Source organism: Henckelia pumila, unplaced genomic scaffold, assembly GCF_033568475.1.
Source record: "Henckelia pumila isolate YLH828 unplaced genomic scaffold, ASM3356847v2 CTG_461:::fragment_3, whole genome shotgun sequence".
NCBI classification, from domain to species: domain Eukaryota; kingdom Viridiplantae; phylum Streptophyta; class Magnoliopsida; order Lamiales; family Gesneriaceae; genus Henckelia; species Henckelia pumila.
This window is the reverse complement of record NW_027331831.1, coordinates 6719017-6741109: the sequence shown is the minus strand read 5'-3', so window position 1 is coordinate 6741109 and position 22093 is coordinate 6719017. Positions and strand designations below refer to the sequence as shown.

Below are 22093 nucleotides of genomic sequence, written 5' to 3'. Positions count from 1 at the left end.
GAATTAGATATCGAGAAAGAGATCTGATTTACAGAAAAATTTAAAGAATGAATTTGAAATGACATCTATCTTGAATATACATCAAATCCACCGTCACAATTATCATGACATGTACGTAAATTAACAAAGAGATATATATTTGATATTTACCTAACATATCCAAAAAATTACATGGATTTTTAAAATTCAATAATTCATGGTTTCAAGTCTCACGTTTTTTAATAGAACTGATGTACATATATCAATATATACCAAAGATTCATGTAATACAAAAAGCGAATAAAACACAAAGAAAGCCAACTCGAAATGCCCAAACATGCAACCATAAAGTACATCTGTAGTGCATGTTAAAGTAATGACAGAGAAGATGCAAAGAATACAACAAAATGGCATCATTGCTAAGATATTGAATTGAATAATGTACATAGCTCAATGAAAAGCTTGAGAAAGATTTCATCTTGAGCCTTGGAGTAAAATTGCTACCTATTCCTTTGTACAATCACATGATGTCCTAACCTAAATTACATTTGAGTATTCTTATGGCATTGACCAATATGTGACACTTCTTCCATCATCTTAAACTCCCCTTGATCTCAAAAAAACCGTCCTTATCTTAGGCAACTCAACATTCCAACCAACAGGGATAAGGATCAAGATAAATGCATGGTACCTCGGCCTCCCGTGTCCACAGCTGGACACATGATCAACAAGCCATACTGTCAAAACAAAGTGGGACAATATTTTACTTCAAAGTCTGCTGCGGTAGTTTTGCTGAAGGATATTCTGAAAGGAACTCTGGAAGCTCAATATCTGAAGGATCAATTGCCGGAATCGCCATGTATACATCTTCAGTGGAGAAAGGAATGCTGCAGATATACGAAAAGGAAAAGCAGAGCAGCAAATAAGAAAACTTATCAACAGTTTAAATACATGATTTATTGTAAAACACATATAGAGCACCAACAAAATGCAGGATTTTCATGAATGGAATTTGTTCAACCAAGCAACCAGTGCGAAAGTTGGATGTAGCAGAGTTAGAAGCAGAACAAGTTATGAACATATTATTCATGAGGTTAACCATAATTTTATATAAGATGCATTTTATCACTAATATTCTAACAGAGCAGCAAGTTGTCACCTAAGATCGTCATCCAATAAAAAGGAATTTGACGACAAACTCTGTGAATCCTTATTTACAATCTCCCTCATCTGAGACACAACCTGCCAAACAAAACATGGATAAACATAAAATGTCATTTAAATCACAATCCAACAACGTAATAAGCTGTCACTAGGCAATTGGCTAAACCACTTACCTCAGCCGACACACTGTGAGTCCCATACTTATCATCCCAGTACATTGTACTTATTCGATAGATTTGCCTAACCGTCAGCTTCTGTCAAATCATTCAGTATCGAAATATGATGAGACTAACTGATAACATTCTTCACACAGAATTAATTGAAAGGTGCATAACTGTGCATGTAAACTAACAAAGGTCATACCGGGCAAAGATCCTGTCTGATCTCATCTAAAGATTTTTTCCTCTTTTGATGTATCACCTAGATTGGTAGTCACAACTATGAGTATTGTGTAACTGCACATTAAAAGATTCAATAGCATACGAGAAGAATAAAGCGGTATTTGATGTACCAGAAATCCAACAGCTTGTCTGATGTAATTTAGCTCATGCCAAGAGGTTCCTGCAAACTGCATTTGAAAACGCTTAAGAATACCCAATCTGTACAGGAAAATAAAAGCAAACCAGAAATAAATACAAAATACCTCCTCTGTGGCATTGACTATCCATTTTTCTAATTCAGCCAAACCAGATTTGACATATTCACCATTGGTAAATGTGCAGCATTCTCGACGAAGTAGAAGACTGCAAATAAGTTCGGCAAGTTATTTCATCTTGTCCGAAGGGGGCAACGTTTAAGTATTTGAAGTCATAAATCATACCTATTAAACAATTGTATATTGATGAAAGAGAACACTTGCGTAGTGAGTTTCCGGATGAAAAAAGAAGGAACCTGGAAGTCAATGAATCAGTCCATTAATAAACTTAAAAACCAAATGGAGTAGACAATGGAATGTTATGGATACAGAAAAGCATGCTGACATGATTTCCACGTAAACGGCCCATAAATGAATCCAGGAATTTGATGATGCTATCCCACTCACTGCTTGGTGATTGCTGAGGAACTCCAGAGGGGGACCTAGATAATTTTCCACCATGGACTCTTTGATTTTTTGGTGCCTTTTGAACAGAACAAAGAGTATTATTAGGCATAGGCGTTTAGAATGAGAAAGATTATTTTCAGCGAATTTCAAGAACGAGAGCTTGCTTGAGACGGTTAGACCTCCAATTTCGACCCAAAGATGCACACAGGAAATAGTATCACAAAAATCAGTACACTGCCAATTCCCCATCAGGGGAAGTTTTAGAAATAAAGAATAGGGTATGACCACAGAGCTGCACAATGGCAATCTACCTGACCTGGCTGACTGCACATTTCCAGAAAAAACCCTAGTCATACTAGCATCTAGTGAAACCCAGTAAAAAAAAGTAATCGCAGTAAGAACTTTGATCATTTTAAACAGAAACCAAAATTTGATGATATTACTGATCTATAAGATTCCAGATATGGAATACATACTAGCACCTGAGTATCTCAACCAACAAAGAAAACAAAATGATGTCTAATATCACAAGGATACAAGTATTTTTTTTTATAAAAGGGAATAAATATACTTAGGTTTAAGCAGATGACGAGCACCAATGGGATCACAAAAAAAACGAGTTGGTACAAAGGATATATCATTGTTTAGGTCTATCGATTTGAAAAGATGTGAACCAGGCAGCTTAGCATTTCCAAGGAACAAAGGTAAACAAGACACCTGAATACATTGTCCCAGTAGTGGAGATATTTCTTTCTTCAAATTATCCCGGATCAGCCCAAAAATTTTTTCTACACAAGCAGTCAACTGTTGTTTGAATAATATAGCTGGATATTTTGCTTCCATGTGTGATAAACCATCATCTGATCCAAGATACTTGAAAGACGGTTTTGGTCCCTGAGAAACAATAACCAGGACATTAATTTTGTCGCAGTAACACTTTAAAGAAAGTGCTGGATACAAGGGGGGAAAAAACTGAATGTGCTGACAGAGTATACTAGCAACCAAAAAGCGCGTATTGACTACCAACCATATAAAATGGCACCTGATGCCTTGAAGTTATATAGGATTTGTTCAATAAAGAATTTATTTGGACACTCTTATCTATCATGGTTGATGACAAATGTGAGACATAGAAAATCCTTGATCAAGAAACTTTCATGATGAAGAAAGTGCTTGTTACACACAAGTTGCATGCAGTGCATCGGATCCCCCCAAGCAAAAACCATGTTTCAGCAGAGCTTTAAACTCCGACAATGTCACCAAAATAACATCTTCAGTCCACCCAAACTTACATATTAATTTGATATTAGATCATCAGAAAACTTACGTGTGTTACCCTCCCATTCAGCCCTGATCGCTGAGAAGAAGTAGTCAGAAACCCATTTGAGCGCTGGTTTCTTTGAAGAAGGCATAAAAGTGCTGATGCATTAGATAACCAGTAAGGCAAAGTGGCGTCGTCATTACCCTCCTAAAATAAAAACCATATAAGAACGTGTAAAACAGATGCAGTTTTCAACACAATCATAAATGATAGCAATTATATGCCTTTTAAATGCCACATTGCAACTGTCACATATCAACTTGAGCATATTTAAGCATAATGTAGAATAAAATAAAATATAAAGTAGATTGTGTGAATATTTCTATGGTTGGTAGGATTTGTCAAATATTTGTAACTTGGTAAGAGTATATTATCTTTCTGTTTTCAAGAGATTAGATTCTCTCTTTGTATTCTATTTAAATGTGTACCTTGTAGTCTATTGAATATACATAATTATTATTCCAATCCTCGTTCGTTGCATGGTATCAAAGCCAGAAAGTTCGAAATCAGCCTCCTCTCTCGCAGTCATCATCTCCAAAAAATGTCATCGGACTCATCAAAAACCGATGAGAATTCTGAGAAATCGCCAGCGCCTCTTGCTCCTCTTTCCGGGAGTGATAATTCATCTCTTCAAATCACTGCCCACAAACTCAACGGTCACAATTACTTACAGTGGGCACAATCTGTCAAAATTGTAATATGTGGCCGAGAAAAAATGGGATATCTCACCGGCTACAGTCAGGGACAAGCAGACCATACACTATTCGTTAAACACTCCAAGAACGGGAAAATGACCATTCTTATAGTGTATGTTGATGATATAATTGTCACAGGAGAAGACAATCAAGAAATGCAGAACATTAAGCTGATGATGGCTAAGGAGTTCGAAGTTAAAGACCTTGGGACACTGAGATACTTCTTGGGAATGGAAATTGCTAGAAGCAAGAAAGGGATTTCTATTTCTCAACGAAAGTATACATTGGATCTATTGGAGGAAACTGGAATGTTAGGGTGCAGGCCAAGCCAAACACCGATTGAATTGGGGAATAAAAAACAAATGTTGGAGGGAAATTCAATAGATAAAGAAAGTTATCAGCGACTCATGGGAAAACTCATCTACCTCTCACATACCCGCCCAGATATTGCATTTGCAGTTAGTCTCGTAAGTCAATACATGCATTCACCTTGTCAAGGTCATCTTGATGCAGTTTACAAAATATTGAGATATTTGAAGCAAACACCTGGTCGAGGTCTATTCTTTGCAAAATGTGATGATCGAAGAGTGAGTGCATTCACAGATGCAGACTGGGCAGACTCTTTTACTGATCGAAAGTCAACATCAGGATATTGTACCCGAGTGTGGGGTAATTTAGTAACTTGGCGAAGCAAGAAACAGTCGGTGGTTGCAAGAAGTAGTGCAGAAGCTGAGTATAGGTCAATGGCACATGGAGTATGCGAGCTCATCTGGATCCAAAGAGTGATGAAAGAACTTAAAATGGAGTGTACAGAACCTATGCAACTCTACTGTGACAACAAATCTGCCATCAGTATAGTTCACAACCCCGTTCATCATGACAGAACTAAGCATGTTGAAGTAGATCGGCACTTTATTAAAGAAAAAATTGACGGAGGGATTGTCAGGCTTGAATATGTTCCCACAACTCATCAACTTGCTGATCTACTCACAAAAGGATTGTCTGAACAAACTCATGAATTTCTTGTTGGAAAGCTTGGTCTCATCAACATCTACAGTCAAGCTTGAGGGGGAGTGTAGAATAAAATAAAATATAAAGTAGATTGTGTGAATATTTTCATGGTTGGTAGGATTTGTCAAATATTTGTAACTTGGTAAGAGTATATTATCTTTCTGTTTTTAGGAGATTAGATTCTCTCTTTGTATTCTATTTAAATGTGTACCTTGTAGTCTATTGAATATACAGAATTATTATTCCAATCCTCGTTCTTTGCAAACTTGGACCTAACTCACCTCAAAAGCTAGCTCAAGAGGTGAGGTTTGTCCTTGTTCATATAAAGAGCTCCAGGTTATTTAGCCAACCTATGTGGGACACAAATCAATACACCAACACACCCCTCTCACGCCCAGGAATGAAACGACTGGAACGTGGATATATTAAATGGGTGGCCAACTATGGGACGGGTGAGGCCAACTATGGGCCGTCCAACACATAACGGGAACCCGGACTTTGATACCATGTTAATAATTAAACTTGGACCTAACTCACCTCAAAAGCTAGCTCAAGAGCTAACTCACCTCAAAAGCTAGCTCAAGAGGTGAGGTTTGTCCTTGTTTATATAAAGAGCTCCAAGTTATTTAGCCAACCTATGTGGGACACAAATCAATACACCAACACACATAACCATGAAACTGTTGAGTTAATTTATCATTTATATAATATTTAAATCTTAAATATATTTCCAGTATTTTGACCTGAGTTTTTAGCGTACAAACAATGCCAATAAAAACTTTGATTAAAATAAATAAATATTATGACCAATTATGCCACAAAATAAGATGTTTAAAAAAACAAAAGAAGTGTGTACTACAGAATAAACCTCATATTCTTCCTACAAGCTTTTATTGATAAAAGCAATTCATTAACCAGATTCTACAGATTATGGCAAGCATTAAAACAAAAATTAAAAACAAATACAATATATAAAATGGACTTGGACAAAATTTAAAACTCATATAATCAGTAAGATATAAATAACCTTCATAACATTGTTGATGTTCTCAATAACGAAATCAAAGTAGACAGTCCTCTCAGATTCAAAGGCATGCCAATGAAGAAGGTATCTATAGATGACACAAGCAGCTGTTGGTTTTCCATCTTTGAAACCCAAATTCTCCTTAATGCAGCGTGATAGAATTTCAAAGTTCACCTGCAACAGTTTCGATTCATGAAGTGGGATAAACACAACTGTTTTTATCTTCGTACAAAAACAAGGTTTCCGGGTAACTAGAACACTTCCATTTTAAGCCATTTTTCTGCCAGAAAGCATGCCCTAATCACCCAAACAAAATCCAGAAAGAGACAAAACCTGATGATTATCAGCAACTGATTTTGTCCGGCGAGAATCAGAAAAGCCTTGTGACAGCGATGGTATAAACTTGGAAGGTGTCGGTGATTCCTACAGTAAAAGGGAAAGAGGAAAAATGCGAGCAGTCATTTAATGGAGCCACCAAACTGAGCAGTCATTTAATGGAACCATTAAACTGAGCAGTCATTTGATGGAGACACCAAACTTACATATGAAGACTTCTGATCTGCAGAAGAAAGAACAAGCGCAGCAGAGAATTTCTGTTTCAGAAGGTAAAGGAACCATTTGTTACAAGAATAGTTATAAATTGAGAGGAGCAGGAGATCCGACTAATTTCCGATTCAAAAGCAAAAGCACTCATTAGTTATGAGCTAATCATCATGTGCCACATTTTCTCTGTGAAGCAGAGCTTACAAGCCAGATTATATGCTAAATTACATAAGTTGTGCAATAGTTAAGCTACAAGCGTTTTTTATACAAGGACTGCTTACATCAAAGAGAGGTTTGACAAACCCAGGTCGGTTACTTCTTGGAGACAGATTCAAGGCCTTCTGGCGTAGGATAAGATTTTCATTCTCCAGATTCAAGAGCTTCTCTTCCATACTGATGCAAAAGACTCACAATGGTCACAACTAAGCATGTGCAAAAACATCTCTTCAAATTAAGAATATTCGTGATGGTGCCATTGGGCTTATAAGAAGGTAGATGTACTAACAGAGGGAATACCTCTGCATATTCTGTTGGAGTTGCAGACATGTCTTTTCAACTTGGTCCAACTTTGCAAGAGTTTTACTGCCATCTTCTTTAGCCTTGGCCAGTTCTTGCTCCAAAGATGAGTTTCTCTCTTCCAATGCATTCAAGGAACTCTGAAAAAGTAGATTATTGAAGTTCATGAGTCATCTAGTGAATACAAGTTCTCAAGTTATTATCTCAAACCTAGAATAAGCAACAGGGTAACAATGGTAGCAGCATGGTGTGGAAATTTTGCAAATAATAAAGTAGAGATAAAGTCACATAACCAATTAAAAGTGAAATATGAGCACTTTATTCAGAGATAAAAAAATTGTTTAAAAAAGTTGAAAATGTGAAAAAGCTGATGACCCACAACTTAGGTCATAAAATATTACAGATTTAAACTTTAATGCACAAATCTGACAGAAATACAAAATGGGAAAAAAATGCCAATATTACAAATATCATTAAAATTTTCAATTTATCTACATCAAATTATGTCGTAGATCAGAAGCATTAATAGAATTATCTAATAGGCAATATCACAAACAGGAAAAACAAAAACATCATCTTAATATAAACAAAATTTTAAATGCTTAATTAAAATAACCACAGAGGGATAAAAAAATCTTTAACAGAAGAAGGCAAGATGATCAAATCACAATCAATCTGAACACAGACAATAGCTCATGCAAGACTACCTTTAAAAGGGTATTTTCACTCCTCAGTTCAGTCAAAGAATATATTTCTTTTTCCGATGCTGATTTTTCCTTAGCTGATAATTCAAGCTGTCTTTCAAGCACTATGTTCTTATTGCACTCGTTAACGGTTGCAAGTTTGGCAGCATCAAGTTGAAGTCTTAGCGATTCCACAATCTTTTGAAGTTTCGAAATTTCCAATAGTTTAGTTTCTTCATTGGAAACCTGCACTCCAAAATCAGAGACAAAAGGTGTGGCACATTATGATTTCTTTTCGAACCATAAGGCAACAAAAAACTTGTTCATATGTGCATGTTTACTGGACATGTTTTATATAATGACAATTCATATTATATATGATAAACAAAGCAAATGCATGACACAAAATAACTAAGGTGAATACACTCCCAAATTCATTTTATTAACCACAATCTTGAAGTTTGTAACAATATGAATACTTCTAATAAGATAAAATAATCAACAGAACATAGAGGGCAAGAAGTTTGGGATGTATGAAAGACACCATACATGTCCGACAGTAAAATAATCTAAAAACAGAAACATCCATCTAAGCAAACCTTCTTAGTTTTTTTTTTGGGTGAAACATGATTAAAGATCAAATTAATCCACCAATTATAAATCACTAAGATGAGGGTTTTTAATCACATGCCACATGCTATAAACATACAAGGAAGAAAAGGCAGCACAAACTTAATATTGTTAGCGGAAAAAATTTATAGATCTCAACTCTACCACAAACACTTTAAACTGGCCAAGTCTGAAAATTTTGGTAGTGTATAGCAGAAAACCAAAATGAAATGTATTAAGAACAGAATGTCATCATTGCTTATTCTTAATTCTTCCGTAAATATTCCAATAATTAATACCCGCAATTTTTTCTCCAGATGCCATCGCCAAGTGAGATCCTCCAATTGCTTTTCGAGCTTGCTCTTTGCTAAACGCAAGGCACCAGCCTCATTAGCCTCCTGAAAAAGAAATGGAGAAGGTTAGTTATGAAGAAAGTACCAATATGTCCAGGTCAGATGTATCATTGGAATAACAATGAAATCTGACAGAGAGTTGGCCAGATGTGCCTTTTAAGAACTACGGGTAAACACCAGACATAGTTTAACTGCAAACAAAACTATCATTGCCAATTCAATAACCAACCAAAAGTAAAATAAGGATCCATAAAAGAAATGGCTGACTAAGCAGGAAAACACGGTAAAAATTAATGTTTCACCTATAAATACTTTGAATGCCACACAATTTTATATTGGACCATACGCCATATTATATCATGTAAATGTGTTGTACAAGAATTCATAAAAACAACAACACAAATTAAATCCAAACGACTGAATCCTTCCCACAATTGATTTGAAGCAGTAACCAAGAATGTTAAGACTTTTATAAATCTTAAAATACTTCATATTTCACCCACCTAAATACTAATTTTCTAATTTGAACCACGGAGGAAACAATGAAGGTTAAAAGTGATTATACATCGAGAATGACAACATCCTAACACCTCCTATATTGCACGACAAATTTAAGATGTGCCGAAATTGCAACATACCACGTCAAAATAAGAGAAAAAAATCTTCAGAACCCATGAGACAAAACAATGTGCTCACCTTTTTAAGCCTCCTAAATTCTCTTTTTGCAAACTTTTGCCTCCACAGACATTGTATTTTAATAATCTTAGATTGACGGTTGTGATAGATCGAGCGAACCTTGAACATCCGCCAATGGGCCTGAGACAAATGTAATTTGTAAAATGTAAACAAAAACATTCCTTGGAATTCTTTGTTTACTTCACTTGTAGAAGTATTGTAGAATTACTTCTGTGATTTAATATTATCCACATGCTTGAACAAAGAAAAATTTTCAGATAACCCACAAGAAAATAATTACAAAAGTCAAACAAAATAATGCAAAATATCAAATTGCAAAGCGTGTTGCATCATAAAACAAAACAATGCAAAACATGCTTAAAGCGAGTCAAAGTCATAAAAATGATTCCTCAAATATTTGATGTTCCGTGGGCAAGTATGGCTGTTCATTGTGAATCAGAAAGTCCAAGAAGATTCCTCCACAAACACATTGCAAACAAATTCTGATCTAAGAAAAAATTCAAAACACAAATAACAGAACCTAATAACGCTACCTGGATAACAGTGGCAGCACTGTGTTCTTTCCAATAAAGAAACTTCTGGCGGGATAAGAAACCACGGATAGTAGATTGTATGAGTAGAGAGGCAGCACAGAGTTGCATATATTTATGCCTCAAAAACCAGCATCTGACATATTTCTGCATCACAATGGCAGCAGCTGTCTCCCGCATAAAAGCAAACCTATTTCGGTCCAGATACCCTACACAAGAATGATAAAACCATAAATTGAAAACCACTTTGTTGTCAAATTTTCGCCAAATAATAAAACATTGCTCTCAAGTCCACATGATTTGCATCACCAAATTGTGCATATTCACGACGCTACTAAGGTAGAAAGGAAATGGTTTACACACGGAGATGTAACTTGATGATGCTAATCCCTAAATAACTCGTACAGATGAAAGTTCTGCATTATCAAATCACAAAAATACAAATATCAAGCATCCTCTTCAGCTCGAGAAAGGTTATGCTCCACTAATTAACAATGCTTTTGATTATCATAATTCCTCTAATTTTGGTCAACTGAAAACATAAACATACTGGCGACAACATACATAAAAATCAGAGGTCGTCATCCTCAGTCATTGTATTCAGCCACAAAAATTCACAGCATTATCTGAGCCAAGCGACTGGGATTTTTCCACCAAGTCTTTTATCCAAATGTATGACAACACAGAAGCCACAATTTGCAGGCTGTTTTCAAGTTCATGTAAAAACTACCTCTGCAAGATGCTTGCAAAGAAATTGCAGCAACACGTCTTGTAACAAAATCCCTGCGGGTAACAAATGTCCGCAAACGACTCTGAATACACTTGGCTGCAGTATCCAAAACCTCAGCCCGCCGTGAGTCTAAGATACCAATCTGTCCAGCCCTAAGGAAAACTTTGGTTTTTCCCAACTGCAAAGGAGAAGGGAAAAATATAAAAACATGCATTTGTGTAGAACTTTGGGAGAAATATATTTTCTGTATTATTATGTGAAGCATATTACACTTGTATATACACAACAATGAGAGAATCCCTACTAATCAGAAATTACTGATTTTCTCCGACCAAACTTATAATATTTGACTAAGATATCAAATAAAATCATAACACTATCAAATATTTATTTACAAGAATTGATCCTAGTCTACAGGCGTCATGAAAGAAACATAGAAAAATTCAGAATTAAAGACTACATAGCAGCAGATGGAAATCTGGCGTGTTCACCACTGACTACTGACAAACTAACCTGAAAGTTCCCAAGATTTAATCTCTGTAATATTTTCTCAGTCATGGTTCTGGCATCATAACTGCAACAAAAAAAAAGGTGAATACTCAACTTGTCTAAAAAATTCAAACAAGAAACCACAATCATGAGCAAGAAAGAGACACTGTACTGTATCAAATTTTTTAAATCTTATGCACTTAAGATCAACAGTCCAGTAATTTGCAACAAATTTGATACCATGTTTGAACGAATATGCAGATGCCAATATGTTGACGTGTTCATTCTCCATGATGATGAAGAGACCCACAAAAGAGTGAAACAAAAAATTTACTACCGAACAAGATCAAGAGTCACATATATGGCAAGAGAAAGGCTGCCAACTGTATACCATAAAATACCAGGAAAGGGAAGAAAAGAAAATACACTAAAGACAGAGTGAAGCTGAAAATTATACGATAACCTAGAGTTAATTCACAACAAATTTTCTTAAAAAAATCGAACTGAGAAAATTAAGAATCCCACCTTCCAACCATGATATCTATAACAAAATAGAGATAAAAAAATATACTACCGAAACAGATCATGAGTCAAATGTATAGCAAGAGAAAGGCTGCCTACTCTACACCATAAAGTACCATGAAAAGGAAGAAAAGAAAACACACTATGAAGCTGACATTAAATGAGATAACTTAAAGTTTATTCAAAACAAATTTTTGTAAAAAAAATGAGAAAATTAAAAATCACACCTTCCAACCATAATATCTAAGAAAATAATCCCATATCGATCTACAAACTCATGATAAGTCTTCCGTGTAGGGTAACCTGCCAGACTAATACGGACAGCCTCTAAAACACCCTACAAAATTGAAGAAAAATGCATTTAATAAATTTATATGGGCCACAATTGAAACAAATAAATCAATCTAAAATAACTTTTGTGAGTAATAAACACCATTGGTGCCTATCTCCTGACTCCTGTGTTTCCAGACAAGCAAAAAGGACGAATGAAAAGAGCACTAGAATGTTTTAGATGATCAGTTAAGCTTGAATCAGAAAGTTCTTGATTTACAAAAGAGTCTTTGTATTCAGAAGAAAATTATTGAAACATGATCACTTCGCAGCTCGCAGGCCTTAATGGACCTCTAAGATTGAAAATACAATGAGAACCACCATTTGCAACCAACCAAAACTCTTGACAAAAAAATATTGAGACTTATATGAAACATGTGATGGTAAGAAGTTTGCTGGCACTAACCCCGCAACGCAATTGATGTAGTATGCTCTGATTCTCAAACCTGTGAGGCCGATTGGACGAGTTTGGCTTCACACATCGAATGTAGTGTGGCTCTGTAGAGCTGAGGGTTTCCATAAGTGCTTGAAGTTGTTGCTGCGATTAAGTACAAAGGAGTGACTGACCCATTATGAGTAGAGTAATAAGTATGAAGCAAATGGGAGAGTGGATTCTTGGAGCAACATGTAATTCAAGCAACTAAAGTGAGAACTCAAACATAGGTGGGGACAAAATAAAACTGAAGTAAATATAACACTTTACAGCAGTTAAGCTAAGCACAGACAACAAGAGCCTAAAACATAAAAGAATCACATCCAAATTACGTAATTAAATACCACGATAGTTTATAAATCAATTCTACTGATAACTTATCGTAAACAGATGACTGACATAGCAGAAGTAATACGTAATCTTTTAGTAATTTTGAATCAATTTTTACTTGTTTGTGGCATGTAAATGTAATCAGTGACAATTCAAAGGTTCATTATTTCGGGGCCTTATATGTAGATTTTAATGACTTCTAGGCTCTAAGAGAGTGAAGATTTTAAAGAATCTGCAGAGTCCTGAGAGAACATCGGGCTGACACAGCTCATGTGGTTGGAACGAGCCTCGGAAATGCAAAAAAGGATTTACCACATGATATCCAATTTTGCTCCATATTTTATGTAAAATAATTTACAGTTTATTACTGTGGAGTCCTGAAAGAACACCAGCCTGATAGACTCTTCCCATCAGCTGGTAGAGATTTCTCAATCCCTCTCTTTAAGAGAGTCAATTCTTTTTATTTCCCACAAGTTAAAGCCGACACACATTGCCAAGCAACTAGCACAGAATAAGATCAACCAAATCTAAAAGGAAGAGAGGACCAAAGTATGAACAGCAGATAGTCTTCCTGTTGTGGCCCAAAAAGAAGAGAGTCACATAGCGGGTGAAAAGCCCACAATTAAATTTGATTATTCTAGAAGAAAGTAGAGGGCAGACACACAAGTGTGAAGGGGAGTATATATGGAAGGAATGTTGCTAGAGGCGAGTTAGAATTTTCTTTTCTTGATTGTCAAGTACTAGCGTGAGCTAGCGTTGTACAAAGACATTTATCTGGGAGTTCCTTTTTTATTTCATCAACATACATTCACTTTATATATTTTTATATCTTTGTGCATTTCTTGTTGTGGTTGCAACTTGCAACACTTCCACCAAGAAGTAACTTGACAACTATTTCTGTTTTAACCGGTCAAAACACCAAGAGTTCCAGGCCATCCAAAAAGGCAATCACAAGTTCACAACAAAAATTAGAAGGAGAAAACATTTTAAAAAATTATAAGATCGATACAACTGCCATCTGAAGCTCTCTCTTACGAAAAGCAGAAAATCAGCTCAGCAAAGATTCTACAATATAAGGTATCAAACCAGGTGATTTATAATAACAGGTTAACAGCCTAATATCATCCCAGCTGTTAAACAGTTAAAATGCCCCACATAATAACAAAAGAAATAATTTATGCACCGACGTCTATTTTTAAGATATTAATAAGGAATAGATTAAAGCCTATATTTGGTACCTTAAAACGAGATGCCACCGATGAAAACTTATATGATGATCGAGAAGCTTCTTCAGGTAGTGCTGGAAAAAGGCCAGCAATGAAAGAACACTTTGAAGAAGCTAATAAGTTGCAGTGTTCAACCACAACATAATCACGATTTTTGTCTAAAAATGTATCAGTCTGATAATTGACCTAAAGAAATAGGGAAAGTAAATAATATCAATGATAACAAAATTAGCAATGTGTAGAGACTCTATATAACTTATAACATACTTTGCCAGCATAGTGTGAAATAATAAAATCTGTTTCAGAAAATTTTGCGCTTTCCCATCGTGGGTGTGATCGAAAATTCTGCAATAGCTTGTTTGAAAATGTTTTGTGCGTTGATTTGGGAAACATGCTGCATGAAAAAAGTAGAGCGTTACGATCAGAGTGAGTCCACAAAACAAATAAAAGCAACTCAGAAGAAGTCAGATAATATTATTGTACCAAGCTTCATCCAACAGAGCAATTATTCCAATGGGTTTCTGCGAAAAGAATGGATATAAAGCTTGAGTCCAAACGAGAAACATTAGCACCAAATGAATAAATAAAAGAAACATATCCTTTTGTAGTCCTTTTTGAAAGTGAAAAATACAGAGTAATGTTTAGCAAAAAAGTTAATCACTTGAAGATTTTAGAGTGATTTCAGAGGCGGCAAATGACTCTTGATTTCAAGAGCACATGAGGTGTCTCTACAGTTAATTATATTAAAGCATGAAAAACTTCAGCTTACTGTTTGTACTGTTTTTCAAATATAACTCTAAACAATCAACCGCATGGAATACAAAACTCAACTTCAGGATCTTCACACATAAACATGATTTACTCTAACCATATAGTCACACAAACAAGTTTCAAGCTAAAGCAGACATCATGGGTGGTAAGCATGCGGCATAAGCAGGTCAAATTATCAAGATTAGTCAAATCATTTCAAATCTTAGTATGGTTGCTATCCATACAGCTGCTCCTTGACAGGAATTGTGGAAAAATGTTGACTTTGATCGCATGAAAGATAAGATCAAAACTCAAAAGTAATAAGAGCATCAGATCTTAATTCCATCAGATATCAAACTAGTCGAATGAAAGGTAATGAAAGACCTTCTCTATCAAGTCCAGAACATCTTGATTGTCAATAAATTCTATATAGCTCCAATCAATTTCTTCTCTTCGATATTCCTCCTGCTCCATCTTGAACACGTGCTGAGAAAAAGAAAGAACGAAAGAAGATAAGAATAAAACTAAGCAAAGACCAAGCACATCATGACCACATTCACCAAAAAATCATGCATCACCTCATTAAAGTGTTGTTGGAGTTTCTCATTCGCGAAATTGATGCAGAATTGCTCAAAACTGTCCAAATGGAAGCAGATTAGCCAAGTTCACCAGAAATAAAATTTTAAAATATAAGCTTAAAAGCAGGATAAAAAGTTAAGTTCCCGAAGCAGACAACCATCAAAATTGAGAATAGGTAATCCACATAGAGACCAGCAGAAACATGGAACTATGCTGTTTACGGTTTACCAACAATAAAGGAGCTCTGATATCTGGTTTCCAAATCCCAATTATGCACCAAAAAGGCAAAAGACCAGACCAACACTAGCAAATTATTAACATAATCGACCAAGAACAGCTAGAATGAAGCACTTATATTTCCCCTCATACATGATGACATTCTAAAGAAGCTCATTCAGTCATTTGCCTCAGGTTTTCAAAATTCCACCTCAATACGGGTCTTTTAAAACAACCAAATTGATGCCATTCAAGCTAATACTACATATTACATGGTCTTCCTTGCTTGGTCGAGCTTTTTTTTTTCAATCTAGTTTTCAATCTTTGTCCAGATATTATAGGAATTAACAAGTATGTGTTTTCAAATGGGGGAAAAAACAAATCAATGATGATTTACCTGTTCGACTTAAAGCATTCAAACCCATAAATGTCCAGAACTCCAATTTGTATCTTAGAATCCAGATCTTGTCCAACTGATCTATTAACCTTCTCAACAAGCCTGAAACGTATAGAAATCGTCCAGATCAACATTCATGTAATTAATGTAATCAAGCGCCGTATCAACAATCCATAAGATATTCAGCGTACCAATCAAACAGCCGAGCATAAACAGTCTTGGCTAAAGCATCCCGGCCAGCCACAGCAGCGTTACAATCTAGAGCTTTCACTATTATGCCTTCATAAGTTTGAATTGAGCGCGTGCAAAGTGTGTCTAGCAAAAGATTAACATCACACCTGAGGAAAGTGAACAACAAATGATTCTGAAAGCAAATGAACCAACCTCGTAAAAAAAACAATAATACTACACAGGTAACCAACACATAGATAAACAACAAGTCAACAAGGCAAAAAACAGGCCAGGGTACGAGTAACAAAAATATAATCAGAACTATCTAGGAACAAAAAGGTTGCCTACATAAAAAGATCAGCAGCAATCTGCAAATGCATAACAGAATTCTGATCCTTCATGACTGATGAATCATGCTCTTTTCCAGGAGAGAAGTCCACATTTCCAAGATGAAGAATAGCAGCCAAGGTTCGAAATATTGATTCCTGTGGGAAAATGCAAATAAAAAGACAAGCCAAAGAAATATCAATCGCATGATTAAAGAAGTTTGCAGCTTTTAGTGTGACAAACCTGTTCCTCCTCACTTATGCCAACTATACTCATTGCTCTCTTTGTTCTCATGTATTCTTCAGCACTGCTCACTCCATCTAACTCATAAGTCTTACTCTGATTCAGGTAATGATACTCGCTGGGATGACCTAGTTTGTAGGTCTCTGCATCCTGAACAAAAACAGTGGCCACAAACATGAAATCTGGAAGTTAAAAGAGCTAAAAGATAAGGGAAGACAACATTGTATTGAACTTTTAACAACTGATGTTCATCCACAACCAATAAAATTGTGCACAATCTCATGTCAACAAACTAAGCACATACAATTAAAAAAAATGACTATTTATCTACATTTACGGAGGGGTTACTTTCTATGACACGTAACTCAGCATGTTATGCGCGACTAAACTAAAAGCTGCAAGCTATAATCGAAGTAAGAGGCAAACAGAGTAAAAGCTATGAGTTCCATTAGATGGTTTAGGAGGTGTCATTTTAAACATTTCTGGAATGTATTTGCTAGACAATGTAAGACTGCAACAAAAAAGCACGACGAGCCACAGCTACTTAAAATTGATAGCAAATTAGTCATGTCACATGTGAAAATCAATGAAATGATTCATAATCACCAGTGCACCACATCCAAACCATTGATTTATAATCACCAGTGCACCACATCCAAACCAGTAAAGAAGGGAGTACATTCGATTATTGCTTTATTAAATACTTTAAACATCAGAAAAAGTCTTATCACAATCTTAAATGCACAAACATTCGAATTTCAATTTACTAAATCAATCTTGAAGAGATGCATGTCAGATGCAAGCAACTGATAAAAACAGTGCCAGATGCACACAAATAATGATTGAGAGTACCCTGCCGGATGCACACAACTGATAGAAACAGTGGTAGTTTCTCTCTGGGTCAGTTATTTGAACAACACGAGATCGCTCCAGAAGGTATGTTCTAATTGCAGCTCCCGAAATTCGGCCACTTGAATTAAACTGGATTTCAACAAATTTTCCAAAGCGACTGCATGTAAGCAGAAAAGATAGCATTATAATCCAGAATTGATCAAGGATAGAAGATCTAAGTCAAATGATGAAGCTTTGTCATTTTTTCCACAACACTGTTGAGGACAGGAAACAAATACAAAGGCATAGCCTGGAACAGTACAAGCTTCAGTTGATCTGCTGGGTAAACTGATAGTTAGATTAATATTATTCCTTTCATATATATGTAATATTTCATTTGAAAGAAACCATGAAATCATCAAGAAAAGATTAACAAAAGCAATAAATTCAGACTTCAATCAGATGTTATACATTGATCAGGTCTCAGTTCTACAAAAATTCGACAAAAAAATCATCTTCATATTTATCAATGTCACGAGTAGTTTAAACAGTGAAATTCCAGTCCGTACTATCAACTGTCGGGAAGAAATTCTGCTCAAACATAAGCATGAGTGTCATAAGATACCTTGAATTATCATTCCTAACAGTTCTTGCATTACCAAATGCCTCCAAAAGTGGGTTTGACTAAAAAAGAAACAGGTAGATGTTAGCATTGATTGCAGCTCAACAACACATCTTGGTTCACAGAATCACAGTAACAATAGTGTAATAAATTTTTTATTAGGTTTCTTAACCACAATAGTATGTTATTTTTCTGTATCATCACATATCCACTGACACGAGAAAAAACTTATTGAAAAAGACCGATGCCTACAGCTATTAGTTTTATAGTGCAAGTGTTAAGTCAACAAGCACTAGATGATAAAATAGATTAAAATCCTACCTCGAGAACTTGTTGTTCAACAGTTCTATCATCACAAGTAACACGTCCACCAACATGCGTAAGATATTGCATTAACAACTTTGTTGTCTCAGTTTTTCCGGCCCCACTTTCTCCACTGACCAGTATAGATTGGCTCTTACCCTCACTCATCATTGCTCTGGACCATAAATATCAGACCAGCAATGACCAGATTGCACAAGCATAATGATTGAATTTTAACCATAACAAAGTATTCAAACGAGGAAAACCTGTAAGATGCATCAGCCACTGCAAATACATGGGGGCTCAGTTCACCAAATGGAGCACCTTTATACTGCTCCATCATGTGCATGTTATATAAATGAGGAAGCTTGGTAAATGGGTTAACTGCTATCAGAATGCTTCCTGTATATGTCTAACATGGACACAAAGCTATGTCAGACAAAAAACAGAGACCGGGATCGTGAAAACCCTCTTATAAGAAGAAAAAGATTAAATACACACACACACACATATATATATATGCACGTCCAAAATCAAAAGTTACAAAGCTTAGATTTTAAATGGAAATTTGATATGATAAACCAATGCACAATTTATTAAAAAACCAAAAATTGTATTTTCTCAAAACAAACGACCAGGTGCCCTGATCTGATGCATAAATCGACTTAGATACTACAAAACAATAAAACTTTACTGCTTGTAGCCTCTTTTTATATTCGTTTAACTGACAAGTGCATGATTCAAACACTTTGAACCTGGCAAAAGAGTAATATCTACAAAAAATACAAAGTCAAAAAACCAAATAATAGCCATACACGGAAATGAAACCAGGCACAGAACAATCCATCGAGCTAAAAGGAAACATCCAAATGAGGCATCATAAGCCTTGTTCCACAGTTTCAACTCTATAAGAAGCCCCTCTAATGTGAGGGCCCGTTAACTGATCACGTTTAATTCACATGCAATTAGCATTATTAAAGTAAACGGTTAACTTGTTTTCATCGTTTATGCTAATAATCCTAATTGCATGCTAACTGAATGTGGTTAGGTAGAAGGCGATCACATCTAAGATTCACGAGGAGCAAATAACAACCACCGCTAACATGGAATCATTGAAGCACCAACCAGGTATAAAGTTCACACAATGCTAACATTTATGTACAGCTTATCATGTACCACTATCTGTACAAGTAATTAGGTAGTTGGAATGCATACATAAGACCAAACGGTTTTAGTATGCAATCATCTATTCTGGCAACAATATGTTGGATTCTTCGCAAGTTCAACCTCAAATCTTTCTTTCCTTGCGACACTGATTCAGAGTATTTTTTGCCAATGTTTCTTGATTTTTCTTGCTTTTATAATTGAGAGACATTTTGCAAAGTAGTATTTTGATGTGCAATATAAAAATGGTTCTCTTCAAATTCAAGCCCATATCGAATTCAACTAATCATATCCTTCTTGATGTCATCTTAAACCTGTACGCTGTGTGTCCCTATCAAAAAGTATAATCCTGCTACCGCTCAGACATCTTCAACATAAAAAATGAAAATAAATATCTCTATGCTAGCAAGCCGTGCAGCATCATTCTAAGCATAAAAACATATTTATTATGTAGCAATGGCCAGGAAAAGTTCCCAAGCTCAGAAGCTATTGAACCAAACACTAGAATGCAGTGAAACTGATCCTTTTACTCTTTGAAGTAGAAACGACAATAAATTAACATAATTGCTTTTTCAGCATGCTTTCAAATTGAAACATGATACGCATTAATATCTACAAGGTATTAAGGCCCAAATGGTAGAAATAATAGCAGACGTTAGCTTTATGCTTTTAGAATTTTGACTTTGTAGAATTGCAGGTGGAAGATTTGTTTACAGCCAAAGAGATGATAAGATTGTCAAACTAATCGAGACTAGTTACTGCACGACTTGAAAAAAATGAGCAAAAGTGAGATCTAAAAAGCACAAAAAACTTTCCTTCGAAGGGAACTGGGCACATAACAATTAATTCATGTAATAACCAAACCTCTCTTCATAATGGATATACAGCGTATCTAAAAGCTCATGAAAGTTCCATCGGCATCACCACCGCTTTAAACATACAAATGCCTTAACAGCGAATGGTAACCAATTGAAACTATGCTAAAATCAACAGTAGTTGCCAATTCATACAAGTGCGCCAACTTTTCGATTCTCAGAAGCGGTACAACAATAAGGCATACGTGAAGCTTGCAAACTAACTTTTTCCCCTCTAATTCATACAAGAGAGCCTACAATGTGACCAAAACAAGAAAGTGAAAGCCATTAAAGAGCTCACATATATTTCGTTGAGGGCGTATCTTCTCTGCAGATTATCAAGAACTCCAGGCTCATTCAAATAAGTCAATTTTGTCATGTCGTCCACTCCTCCAAGCTCTGCCTCCGTGTCCCGCACATGCAATTTCTCCGGCAACGCCAGCACCTGCATAACAACACATATTCCAATACAAGACCAATCACTACGCAGTGTCCAAGCTCGATTTTTTGGAAAAACTACCTACGAAGAAAAACATAAAAAGAAATCACCTTTTTGCCGGATACAGTAAGGAGCTGAACTTGTTTACCGACAAAATCGACAACTTCAGCTGCAACCCAAGCCGAGTTCTTATCTTCCACCCACACCAACGTCCCCTTCCGGAGAGCCATTTTTCACTTCTCCTCCGATTCCCAGACAACAGTATCACAGCAAAAAGATGAACAGCTTTCGAAATTTGAATATACTACACAAAATCACAAAACCCTAGTCCCCATTGATAAAATCAGAATAAATATATCACTTAAAGGCGAAATTTTTCAGCTTCCCGCCCTAATAGGAAGGGTACCCGATAGTCAAAATATGCAATACAGACCTCCCAGCCAATTCCTTACAGTTATAAATATATATTTATTATTCAAAATACCGAAAAAAGGCAGCTCCTTTACTTATGAGTTATGACAACACTGTTCTTTCAACTCCATTCCTTCAAATTTCAAATTTCACTGCACCCCCCCACAAGTAAATTATTTTTTTATTATTTTATATAATCTTGAAAATCACGGAAATTGGAAAATTACTTCCCAAAAACCAAAACAAAAAAATTTGTGGGCATCGCTTGACGTTGCCTGTAAACCATCGAAGATGACACGTCAACGGCTCTGCCGTGTGTATTTTATTTTATTATTTCATTTTGCTTGTAAATTAAGACAACGTGCAGGGGAGATATATTATTTGTTTTATTATCCCATCACAATCGGACGTATGGCTGTGGATATTCTTTTGTTTTCATTATTTTGTGATGACTTAGATTAACAAGATTGTTCTATGGATCCCACTGAAACCAAAAAATTTTGTTTGAATTCTCTACCTCTTACAATAATATAAAATTAATCTCTATTTATATTTGGAAA

General features: G+C 35.6%; 1 protein-coding gene across 1 annotated transcript; it reads right to left on the bottom strand.

The window, feature by feature from the left end:
- Positions 1 to 377: 377 nt before the first annotated feature.
- Positions 378 to 21794, bottom strand: LOC140872331 (myosin-15). Its single transcript, XM_073275151.1, has 38 exons — positions 21233 to 21794; positions 20985 to 21128; positions 18932 to 19077; positions 18684 to 18840; positions 18366 to 18424; positions 17762 to 17918; positions 16910 to 17059; positions 16688 to 16824; positions 16360 to 16506; positions 16169 to 16270; positions 15555 to 15612; positions 15361 to 15462; positions 14710 to 14747; positions 14494 to 14620; positions 14239 to 14412; positions 12644 to 12775; positions 12135 to 12244; positions 11410 to 11470; positions 10897 to 11074; positions 10170 to 10375; positions 9637 to 9756; positions 8887 to 8985; positions 8003 to 8224; positions 7296 to 7435; positions 7061 to 7172; positions 6779 to 6829; positions 6570 to 6659; positions 6240 to 6410; positions 3513 to 3653; positions 2903 to 3079; positions 2124 to 2261; positions 1964 to 2034; positions 1787 to 1886; positions 1655 to 1711; positions 1507 to 1563; positions 1317 to 1397; positions 1139 to 1221; positions 378 to 866 (listed from the first exon to the last, which is right to left on the bottom strand). The coding sequence occupies exons 1-38, from the start codon at positions 21350 to 21352 to the stop codon at positions 743 to 745; spliced, it is 4539 nt and encodes a 1512-aa protein (XP_073131252.1). The 5' UTR covers positions 21353 to 21794; the 3' UTR covers positions 378 to 742.
- Between the last annotated feature and the right edge of the window lie 299 nt (positions 21795 to 22093).